At 34.6% G+C, this 12,297-nt stretch overlaps 1 protein-coding gene across 2 annotated transcripts; it reads left to right on the forward strand.

Annotated features, from left to right (window-relative positions):
* The first annotated feature begins 8,501 nt into the window (after positions 1 to 8,501).
* Positions 8,502 to 11,851, forward strand: LOC146907616 (tropinone reductase homolog At5g06060-like). 2 transcript variants are annotated; one of them, XM_085728923.1, is made up of 5 exons: positions 8,502 to 8,645; positions 8,878 to 9,085; positions 9,167 to 9,383; positions 9,477 to 9,647; positions 11,580 to 11,851. In XM_085728923.1, exons 1-4 carry the CDS (start codon positions 8,554 to 8,556, stop codon positions 9,644 to 9,646), a joined length of 687 nt encoding a protein of 228 aa, XP_085585049.1. In that variant the 5' UTR covers positions 8,502 to 8,553; the 3' UTR covers position 9,647; positions 11,580 to 11,851. The 2 variants fall into 2 exon arrangements, with proteins under 2 accessions (XP_085585049.1, XP_085585047.1); XM_085728921.1 differs by having other exon boundaries at positions 9,477 to 9,589.
* The last annotated feature ends 446 nt before the right edge of the window (positions 11,852 to 12,297 follow it).

Raw genomic sequence — 12,297 nt, forward strand, 5'->3', positions numbered from 1 at the left:
ATCACTGGAATGATGTGCCTGTGATCAAGGTGCAGCGTCTTGATAGACCCGCTCATGTGTTTACAATTGAAAATATGCCAGATCAAGCTGATAGAGATGTGAATGATAAAAAGCCTTGGTATTACAACATCAAACAATTCTTGCAGAATCGTGAATATCCTACTGGTGCTTCCAATAGGGATAAAAAGACTTTGAGAAGATGGGCTAGCAAATTCCTTCTGGACGGAGAAATCCTATACAAGAGGAACTATGACATGGTCTTACTGAGATGTGTTGACAAACAAGAAGCTGAGAAGTTGATGCATGATGTACATGATGGTACTTTCGGGACCCATGCTTCGGGCCATGCCATGACAAGGCAACTGTTAAGAGCCGGCTATTACTGGATAACTATGGAGCATGACTGCCACAAACATGCTAAAAGATGCCACAAATGTCAAATTTATGCGGACAAGATTCATGTGCCTCCACACGCTCTCAATGTTATATCTTCCCCATGGCCTTTCTCTATGTGGGGCATTGACATGATCGGAAGAATCGAACCGAAGGCTTCCAATGGACATCGTTTCATCCTAGTGGCAATTGACTACTTCACCAAGTGGGTTGAAGCTGCCTCCTATGCAAATGTGACCAAGCAAGTGGTTGTCAAGTTTATCAAGAATAACATCATCTGTCGATACGGTGTTCCCAACAAGATCATCACTGACAATGGTTCCAATCTGAACAATAGCATGGTGCAAACTCTATGTGAAGAATTCAAAATTGAACATCACAACTCTTCTCCTTATAGACCTCAGATGAATGGTGCAGTTGAGGCCGCTAACAAGAACATCAAGAAGATTGTTCAGAAGATGGTCACTACCTACAAAGACTGGCATGAAATGCTACCTTTTGCCCTGCATGGTTACCGTACTACAGTGCGCAGTTCAACCGGGGCAACCCCTTTCTCTCTGGTGTATGGTATGGAAGCAGTTCTCCCTCTGGAAGTGGAGATTCCATCTCTTCGAGTGATCATGGAAGCAAAGTTAACTGAGGCTGAATGGTGTCAAAGTCGGTACGATCAATTGAATCTGATTGAAGAGAAACGTATGAATGCTATGACTCATGGACAATTGTACCAAGTGCGAATGAAGAATGCTTTTGACAAGAAAGTCCGACCTCGAGAATTCAAGGAAGGCGAACTTGTATTGAAAAGGAGGATAAGCCAGCAACCCGACCCAAGGGGCAAGTGGACACCTAACTATGAAGGTCCTTATGTTGTCAAGAAGGCTTTCTCTGGTGGTGCTTTGATTCTTACACACATGGATGGTGTTGAACTCCCAAATCCTGTTAATGCCGATATAGTCAAGAAATACTTTGTCTAGAAAGAAAAGAACAGCGTGGTAGGTCGAAAACCCGAAAGGGCGGCCTAGGCAAAAATGCGCTTCCCGGTGGATCGAAAACCCGAAAGGGCGATCCAGGCAAAAGTTAGGGACAAAAAAAAATGAATATGAAAAAGCTCGCTGAGATTGTACGCAACTCAGGCAAGAATGAGCGCCTCGATGAGCCGAAAACCCGAAAGGGCGGTTCATGCAAAAATGAGGTTGACAATAAAAGACAAGTAACTATATCTGGCAAATCACCATCACCCCTTGGGGCATCTACAACTGTCAATGATCGTCTTCATCAGAGGCTTCTGCACTTGTGAATTCAAAATTTCTATGAAATGTAGCGGTCATCGTGTTCAATGTATCACCAACCAATAAAATTACCATTTTCCAAGCTTTGTAAATCCGTGAAGTCATGCCTTTGGCTGATTTTCACTCTCCTACATCAATTTGAGCCTTTCTATTGTTTGAAACTCTATTTTTCTTTCTACTTTCAATGCTGTATATAGAACATTTTCTTTCTATTTTGATGATGTTAATGTCTGAAACAAACATTTTTGAAAATTGAAAAATCTTTTTATGTCTATTTTGAAAGCAAACCTGAGCAACAGGGTACATTTCAATGAAACATGCATGAATGAATGAGTGTCAATGTCTACTTCAATACATGTTACAAGCAGGTTACTCCCCAGGATGATCTGTGGTCAATGGCAAGAATGAAAAAATAGAATGAAAATGAAAAAAATGAAAAAATGGAAATGAAAGGCTCGCTAAGTTGAAAACCCGAAAAGGCGGCTTAGGCAAAAATGAGCACCCCGCTGATTGACAACCTATGAAGGCAATTCAGGCAAAAATGGGGCAATGAAAAGAATTTTATTCCCCGGTGAATCGAAAACCCGAAAGGGCGGTTCAGGCAAGAGTGGGGTTTAAAAGCATTGACCACAGATGCGAACATCCAATGTTTACCCAGCACTGACACGCCTAGCAACGGCGACCTGTATCCAAGAACCTTCCAAGGGTCCCTCCTTTACAAGTTTTACTGCCCTCAGCCATGGTTTTGATACGTCTCTCAACGACGGTCTCTCCAAAGAGGTTTTCCCCTGTAAATATGTCGCAGCACGAGCCACTACGTGCCCAATCTTCCAATGTCTTGTCTGCCTTTGTGAAATTTCTCTGCCAAATTGCCAACCAATCATGCATTTCAAGCATTCATACATGCATAATCATGCATTTTATGTGCTCATACATCCAATAATCTTGCTATACCATGCATACATGTTGCATATCCAACTGTCAGCTGTCAAATTCAATGCCAATTTCAATTTCAATTCCAAATGTCAAACTCAATTTCAATTTCAATTCCAACTGTCAATTTCAATTTCAACTGTCAAATTCGAAGCAATCTCAATTTCAATTTCAATTCAATGTCAATTCGAAGCAATTTCCAATCTCCAATTTCAATTCCAATTTCAATATCCAATGTCAATGTCAATATCCAATCTCAATGTCAATGTTAATGTCAATGTCAATGTCAATGTCAATATCCAATGTCAATGTCAATCCAATGTCAATCCAATCTCAATGTCAAATGTCAATGTCAATTTTCAAATCAATTCCAATCCAATCTCAATGTCAATTGCAATTCTCCAATCCAATGTCTATGTCTCTGTTCAATCTCAACTTTCAATGCCAATTTTCAACTCAAATCAATGTCAATTTACTCTCAATTTGCTTTTGGGCCAACAAAAATGGTCATGTCTATTTTCAAATCAAGTCAATGACAATTTACCCTCAATTGGTATCTTGTTAAACCAGACTTTCAACTTGTATCTTGTTACTGGTCAAGTGCCAGGTTCGATCCAAAAAAGAACCACTTGTACCTGCTTATATACCTATGCTTCCGGACAAACGACAAGTTCGATCTAAAAGAACAGTTTGTACCCAGCTTATGCTTTGTTATCGGTTAAACGGCAAGTTCGATCTAAAAGAACAGTTTGCACCTTCCCACATGACGTGGTGATAATCCAACAAGCGAGTTCGATCCAAAGAACAGCTTGTATCAACCCTTTTGTCTATGTCTCCAGCCAAACGGCCAGTTCAATCCAAAGAACAGTTTGTGTCTGCCTATCTGTTTGTATCTTCAATCAAGTGTCAAGTTCGATCCCAAGAACAGCTTGTATCTGCCTATATGTCTATGTTTCCGGTCAAGTGCCAAGTTCGATCCCAAGAACAGCTTGCACCTATCTCCTGTTCTGTATTTCTTGGTCAAGTGGCTAGTTCGATCCAAAGAACAACTTGTACCCTATTTTCTATCCCTGGTTTGTCTACCCTGTCAGTGTCTATCTGAATCCCCGGTGACATGACAGGTTCCATAAACTCCAGTTGGTTGTCTTGCATTCATAATCAAAATGTTGCATGGCGTTCATGTTTTTTGAAAATCTGAAAGCGTATTTTTATGTCCAAAAGCAGTGCAAATGTTAATATTTAAGTATCTTCGTCCCGTCAACTCTATGACTTCGTCTCTTGACTCTCCGGACAAAGAAACTTAAATAGGGGCAGCTGTTATACTCTAATTTTGGACCTAAAAATACTAATCAATTCTTCTTTTCTTGCATTTCAAGTCATCTGATATGTCTCTGATCAATTGCATCTTTCTCTGCATTTTATTTCAATGTTATTTGCAAAATTCGTGAAAAAGGGCATTTTAGTCATTTCCTATGTCAAAATTTCTTTCAATCTTTAAAAATTTGTTTGAGTCTTCTCATTTGGTTAGAATAAGTCTCTGTTTCATTCTATGTCAAAATCTATTTCTAAAATTGCATTTGAAGTCATTTTTGAGTCAGTTTTGCCCCTAGGGGCATTTTGGTCTTTTCATGTGTTAAAACCCTGTTTAAATTCTAAAAATTGCCTCTGAGTCTTTTAATTCGCTTGTATGAACTCTTGCTTTAATTTCCTGTTAAAAATCCATTTTAAAATCTCATCTGAGTCATTTTTAGTCGTTTTAAGCCTCCAGGGGCATTTTGGTCATTTCACATAATATTTCTGATTCGTTTTAATCTCCTTTGTTGTTTTTAATCGCCTCGTTTTACGTTAATTTTCAATTTACTCTTTCAATTCAATTTTAGTTTTAATTTTCATTTTAGTCCTCGCATTTTTGTTATTTACATTTTAATCCCTTTTTAAGTTTGTTAGAGTCCAAGTGCCATGTGTCCAAATGCTATTGGTCCATAAGAGTTTGTTAGAGTCCAAGTGCCACATGTCTCTATCATATTGGTCCAAGGCCAATGAGCTAGCCTATAAAGGTCAAAGTTGGTCAATTACAATCATTCAATCATTTTTCACAAAACTCCACAAAAAATCACAACATTCCTAATTATTTTCTCTCTCAATTTTCCCTCCCATCTAACTAACTTTCTTCCACTTTCTCTCTCTTCTAACAACCTCCAACCACCACAAAACCTCCATAACCACCTTCAACCACCACTCTCCTCCACCACAACAAACTCTAACCACCTTCAACCACCACCTTCAACCTCCACAACCACCATAACAACCTCCACAACCTCCCAAATTCATCACAAACTCACCATAATCCACCATCATCATCAACAACAATTTTCACATCACCAAATCAAATCATTTTCGCAAATCATCATCATCATCTTTACAACACTATTTCTTCTTCTATTTTTTCTCAAAAATCAACAAAATCCCACTCCAAATTGCAACAATCATTACGGCGTTGCTTCCGCGTTTTTTTTCATCAAGAACCACAAGCACACAAGTTCAGAACGGATACAGAGTCGAAGCCTCAAGTTTCCGGTAACGGCGAAGTTGCGAAGAACGTGAACAGAGAAGGAACCGCGAAGATTCATTCGATAACGGTGACGAAACCGAGGTTGACGGCGAATCCGACGGCTTTGGAAACGGAATCAAAGAAGAAGACGACGGAGATGAAGGTTTCGTTTGCGGCTCTCGTTTGAAGACTCCGTCGATACTGATCAGGAAGGTTCACACCGAATCAGAACCACCGTTCACAGGTTCGTCGTTGATTAGCTTTGTGTTTAGTGTTCATGTGTATGTTTTGGCTTGTATAATCGATTGTTTTGAAAAGAATGAAGAAAAGAGAAGAAGAAAAGAGGGTTGGACGATTGAGAAGAAGAGAATTGAAGGATTTATCCTTTGAATAGAGAGAAAAATGTTTTGAGAGAGAAGAAGCTTCATGTCTGTGTGTTTCACGTTTTGTAACTTTGAAGAAGAAAGAATCCATGACCCGTATCCATTTACCTGATCCGCTCCAAGCCCAATGTTTTTTGCCTTTTTTCCAGTTCTGCTATTCACACACCCCTTGTATCTGCTGCTTTTGTTGATTTTCGCTATTTACACCCCTGTTTGCTCAATCTTTTCATAAAAAAAAATCCTAAAAATTTTTCTATATGTTTTTAATATTTTTCTTAACATTTTTGTGACATTTTTTGTGCTAAAACTTGAGAAAAGTATTTGAAGTTTTTTTTTCTTTATTTTTGTTAGAATTAGTAATTTTCTTGCACTTTTTAGCCTAAAAAATCCTTTAAAAAACCCTTAAAAAATTCCTAAAAATTCATATAGGTTTCTTGATAGTTTTGTAGCATTTTGTGATAATTTTCACATGTTAAAATTGGTTAAAAAAATAAGGTGTTAATTTTCTTGCTATTTTTGCCATATTTTGTGCTAAAAATGAATGAAACTTTGCTTGATTTCAATCCCAATTGCTTGATGAACACTTGTGACCTATGCCACTTGATTTGAGGGAGTTTTAGCTACTGTTTGTGTTGATATTAATGCATGAGTATGAATCTTGATTAGTTACTTAGCTTACAAGTTAATTGTGTAGTTAAATAATGTAAATATGCTTAAAATTTGTTTTAAAATGCCAAGTAAATCATGTTGCCTTAGGTCCCATTCCAAGACTTGATTTTAAACCCTTGAAAATGTATTGGAATGTGAGAATTATAGGTCATATGGTTCTTGCATTCTATGAACAAATTTTAGCCATGTTTGCCGTTATTTTCTATCCTTTATATTCTAATGCTTCTCTTGCTTTATTTCCTTTGATATTGTCATGTGCTACTAACTCCTTTCATTTCATGTTTCATCATTTCATAAGCATCTCCATTTCATCCCATATTCATCTCTATTTTTCTTGCAATTTAATTTGTACCAAAGTTAGAATGTAAACACTTAGGAGTTTTGTAATATTTTCCTTTATGCAATTTCAATTTCTTGGCAAAGAGGCCATAGAATGTACCTAGGGTACGATGTAATAAGGACAATGGACTCTAATAATGTACACCGACACAAGCACCGACACATGCACACACTTCACTTTAGATATGTAGCTAGAATATGCATGTTTAGATGTATGTTCAGGATTGTATGTTTAGATGAATGTTTAGGCTTTTACACTTAGAAAAATCAATTTCCAAAAAATATGAACAAACATCATTCAAACCATTTTCAAAATAAACCTTGGGATCAAAATCCCATTGTATTTTCCTTTTTCATTTTCTTAATCAAATTTCAATGAAAATAATCATGTTTAGACCATATTTTGCAAATGAATAATTCAACCTCACAATTTCCTAATCTCATGCCCTTGAGGCCTCTTCCTATTCTTCAAACTCCAATTTTCAAACTTAAAATCAACCAACAAAAACAAAAACATTTTTTGGAAGAGAACTACGGTGGATTTGATCCCTTAAACGGGTACGTAGGCAAGGAACAAAACTCCTTCAATTCAAATAAAATAAAAACCCAAAAAACATTCTTCTCCCTCCAATTCTTCACTTAGAATACCTTTAGGCCTAATAACTACTTTCAAAATAGCATTTAAAAATAAAGCGCGCGCGTAGAAATTAAAGACGGTTCCTATAGGATACTATAGTCGTTATGGGTGCCTAACACCTTCCCGTAGCGAAAACAACTCCCGGACCTCGATTCTCAAGGGTTTTGCTTACTTTTTCCCTTCCCAAGAAAAAATAAGATATCACCGGTTTAAAAGGTTCAAACGTAATCAATGTTTGACACCCGAAAACCAAGATAAAACAAACCATACCTTGAATGTTGAAGAATAATTGAGCGTTCGACCAGTTCTCATTGCCTAAGCACATCATGTTTCGATTCCTCCATGCCCATCATATTGTTGATGCAAAAAGGAATGAGTAAGGGACCCATCACCCTATTCTTGATCCAATTTATAGCGTCCTCATTGGAGAAAAAAATAGATTGGTTAAATCCGGCCTGCTGCCACAAGTGTTTAGAATGGGTGCAATCACGCACACAATGAAGAAAAGTCTCATGATGAAGGCCGCACCTACTACACAAGTTAAAACAACTAAAAGTAGCAAGTTTATATGAAAAACAACAATTATTTATCAAAAAACTTATATGTACAAGTTCCAATTCAAAGTTATTATTTTAAATATTTTAACATGTGCGAATTTACATATGATTAAACAAAACCCTTATATTATTAACTATATTTTATTGTTTAACAATCTCTTGATGTTTCGTGTTGTTGGATCATGAGTTTGAGAGAACGTGTTCGATAATGAGTTATTATATTCATGTTGTTGAATCTTTTAGGTTTCAATTTAATAAGTTTGAGAGAACGTGTTCGATAATGAGTTATTATATTCATGTTGTTGAGTCTTTTAGGTTTCAAGTTAATAAACTAGTCCATTAAGTAGTACTACCTCCGTCCCAATTTAATTGACACAATTTTGTTTTTCACACATATTAAGAAAAATGTATAAATAAAGGGGAAAGTGGAATATATTGTATTGAGAATGATAAAAATAGTATTATTTAGTGTTATATTGTATTGGGAATGATGAAAGTTGTATTAAAAATTGAAATGGGTCAGTTATTTTGGGACACTTTTTTTTAGAAAATGGGTCAGTTATTCCGGGACGGATGGAGTATCTTGTACCTCTTATTTTGTTAATGTAATCTTATGAAACCCTAACCCTTCTTTTTTATTAATAAATTACTTACAGGCTGTGTGGCACATAGCATTTGGCGATAAGATTGGCTTTACGACCACACAATTTCTGACAACACATTATATATATGCTTATTATTGATACTTCACATACAAAAACAAGATTTAGCTATAGCATCTCAAGTGTAGTTATCAACTAGAAACATGGCTGAAACAAAGTTAAGCAGCTTCAAGGATAAAAGATGGTCACTACATGGTATGACTGCGTTAGTGACAGGTGGAACCCGAGGCATTGGGTATTTTCCTTATCTTAACTCTTAATGGCAAAATTAAAAATGAAAAAAAAAAAAGATATTGCCTTTTAAATTGATTTTGTAATTTATTTTTTAAAATTTTTGTTACTAATTTAATATGTTTGACATGGTAATTGATGGATGACTATTTTTAAAAAATTTACATTCCTTTAAAAAAAAAAAACATCTTTATATGATAATTTCTTACATGTATATTTTTCTATTTTTAAACTAGGTACGCAATTGTTGAAGAGTTAGCTGAATTTGGAGCATCTGTTCATATATGTGCACGTAATGAAGAAGATATTAATAAATGTTTGGAAGAGTGGAAAAGTAAGGGGTTTAATGTAACAGGATCAGTATGTGATATACTATTTCATGAACAACGCAAGAGATTAATGGAAACTGTTTCTTCTATCTTTCAAGGAAAGCTCAATATTCTAGTACGATCCATTTATATTTTCATGTATATAATTCTATTTTATTTTTGACAAGATATAATGTATATAATGTTACCTTTTTAGGTAAACAATGCTGCCAAACCTACCATGAAGAAAATAATAGATAACACTGATGAAGATATAACAACTACAATTGGTACAAATTTTGTGTCTGGTTACCATTTGTGTCAACTTGCACACCCACTTCTAAAGGAATCTGGATATGGGAGCATAGTGTTTACTTCTTCCGTTGCAGGTTTAAAAGCTATTCCTGTTTTATCTGGTTATGCAGCCACTAAAGGTATGTTTCCTCCTCTTGAATAAATTGAATTTGATAATTAAATTTGAGATAAGATATAAAATATAACCTATGTAAAACAATAATTTGATTCAGGAGCGGTGAATCAATTCACCAAGAACTTGGCATTAGAATGGGCAAAGGATAATATTCGTGCAAATGCTGTGGCACCTGGACCTGTTAAGACATCACTTTCGGAATCAATCATGGTATGCATTTGTTCATGTAAGATAGGACCAGCGGCGAAGCTAGCGATAATTCTATGAGGTGGCCACATATAATTTTTTTTTTTTAAACTAATCTAATGCAGTAGGCAAAAAAATTCACAATAACTATTACTTATATAAAATGTTCTTAATAAAATATACAATTGATTCAACAAGAACGGATTATACAAAAAAATGCGGCAATAAACTATTTTGTACCAAAAAAGCCACATTAGAATAGCGTATTGTACCAAAAAAGCTACAACAAAAGAAATAAAGACTAATAGTAGCTATTTATGAAAATTGAACTCGACGGCCCTTCAAAGACTCAAATTCATCCATAATTGTATCATTTGTATCAATTCTTTTAAAGAAGTTGTCAATAGTTTTCATTTTACTCATACCTAAAATAATAGATCAAATAAACATAAGAATTTTTGTTGTTTAAATCAAATATCACAACAACAACAAAAAAAAAACATAAGAACCGGAAGTAAAATTATACAGTATAACACAAATTGTTTTAACCTAATTTGTTTTTCCTAACCTAAAACTAATTTTTTTTATAAATTTGCTAAACTAAAACATAAAAAGTTATAAAAAAACTAACTATAGAAACATAGTAACCATAAAAACTAACTAAATTTTAGCGGTTTGTGTTGCTATCGCTAAATTCCAAAGCAAAACATAAAAAATTGATTTCAAACTAAATGAGATTATTGTGAAATGTGAATTGAGATCATACCTGGTAACCTAGGTGAATTGAGAATCTAATTAATGTTGCTTGTTGTTAACCTGTTACTTTTAGGTCACCATGGCACCGCACAGATTGTTTGTTTGTCTCTCTCGTGTGTACTGTGTAATTGTGTTGCGTGGGGATCCCGTGTTGTGTGTTGCGTTGTGATATGAAGAGTTAAAAAGCCACTTTACCTTATTTTTTTATTAATAATAATTGTGTGGTGGACTGTGGGTATGTGTCCACTTTTGTATTATTTTACTGTTAGATAAACTATAAAGATTATTATTATTTATCTCTTTTGGGTGTTAATCTTCCGGTTCCTATACGACACGATTAAATAATTTGAAGTTCAACCGAAAGTTAAATAAAGATAGAAAAAAATTAGTTCACTTAAAATAAAACTTGGGGTAGCTAAATATATATTATTAGGGGTAGCTAAATATAAAAATATACCTACTCACTCAAAAAAAAAAAATAATTGGGGTAGCAAGGGCTACCCCTCCCTTATACTACCATTCGCCCCTGGATAGGACTATGAGTAGTGATAGTTCCAACATGTTATTAAAGTTCTCGACCAATCTCCGTGAACTTAGCTCAGTTGGTAGGGATATTGCATATTATATACAGAGGTCGGGGTTTGAACCCTAGACAATGCATAAAATATGCAAGGTCTAGAGTTCAAACCCCAGCCACTACCAAAAAAAAAATATGTGTGAGTTTTAACCACTGTGCTACTTCACAAAAAAAAAGTTCTCGACTAAATAGTGGCTTTATTCTTCTCAGAGTATCACATTTGGTTATGAATTAATCTTTAGGGTGCATCAAAAAATATGAACTTCTAAAAATTTGTTTACGGATAAACTCTTACTATTTTTCATAATTTTTTATTAAAATATTAAAAATATATATATATTTTTTTTAGATTATTAATCCACTACTAAAAGTAGTAATAGTTCACGTTTGGATTTTTTTTAGATCCAGATTTAGAAGTCACTAAATTTTTTATTTAGCATAGAAAGGATTGTATAATTTTTTTTTTTTTTTTTTACAGAGTAAGGATAATTATTGAGAGGATTGTATAATTATTCTCTTATATTGATTTTAAATTATATCCTAAATATCTTGAAATTTCTACAAGATGTAATAATTCTTGTCATCTTTGATGATTAATATTCAAAGAATTACAATTCATTATAGGCATATTTAAAATTGAGAATTGTTGATAAGTATAAATGTTTATACTGCTTGTTACAGGATTATGACTCCGAAGGGTATAAAGCTATAGCTGGTGTAGTGTCTCAAACTCCTACAGGTCGTATGGGAGAGACTAAAGAGATATCAGCACTAGTTGCTTTTCTTTGTCTTCCAGCTGCATCACATATCACTGGACAAATAATAGCTATTGATGGAGGTTACACTTCATAGATGAATAAATGTTTCTTATGAATGAAGTTTCACCTTCTATCTCCTTTATCTTCTTCATCCATAAATTTGGATACTTTTTTTATATGAAATCATTGTCTACATCTTTTTTTCTCTCCTTCTCTCTTTTCCCTTTCTTCATCATCCATGATTTTGTCGTTTGAGTGCGACATTATTTCAGTCGATGTCTTGTAACTACGTTGTTTGGTTTTCTATCTTATTGTAGTTTTTTTTGAAGCTAAAATGAAATATATTGACCAAAAACTTAGTCTCTCAAGCACAAGAGGTGCTAAAGAAGAGCTAAGAAAAGTATTTGTTATATCAGGTTACCAACAAGAAATTAAGTGTCACAGTCACAAAGCATGCACGCTAAAAAGCACAAGAAATAGATTGAAACTAATTATGAACTCCCAAACATAAAACGAGATTAAGCCACCACATATGGTAATTAAAAGAAAAATTTGGATGATTTGCCGTCAACCACTAAAAGGATTGTAGCTTAATTTTGTCCACAAGTTGATTAATAGAAAGCCACTTTTGTTGGAAACTG

Source organism: Medicago sativa, chromosome 7 (genome assembly GCF_051527215.1).
Source record: "Medicago sativa cultivar Bolivia chromosome 7, Bolivia_mono, whole genome shotgun sequence".
Classification (NCBI taxonomy): Eukaryota; Viridiplantae; Streptophyta; class Magnoliopsida; order Fabales; family Fabaceae; genus Medicago; species Medicago sativa.

What these genes read in the sequence shown, in the direction of transcription:
- LOC146907616 (XM_085728921.1), top strand. Translation starts at nt 8,554, where the DNA reads ATGGCTGAAACAAAGTTAAGCAGCTTCAAGGATAAAAGATGGTCACTA. An exon ending in AAGGAAAGCTCAATATTCTA is followed by an intron (nt 9,086 to 9,166) that starts GTACGATCCATT and finishes TTACCTTTTTAG; the next exon opens with GTAAACAATGCTGCCAAACC. An exon ending in TGGTTATGCAGCCACTAAAG is followed by an intron (nt 9,384 to 9,476) that starts GTATGTTTCCTC and finishes AATTTGATTCAG; the next exon opens with GAGCGGTGAATCAATTCACC.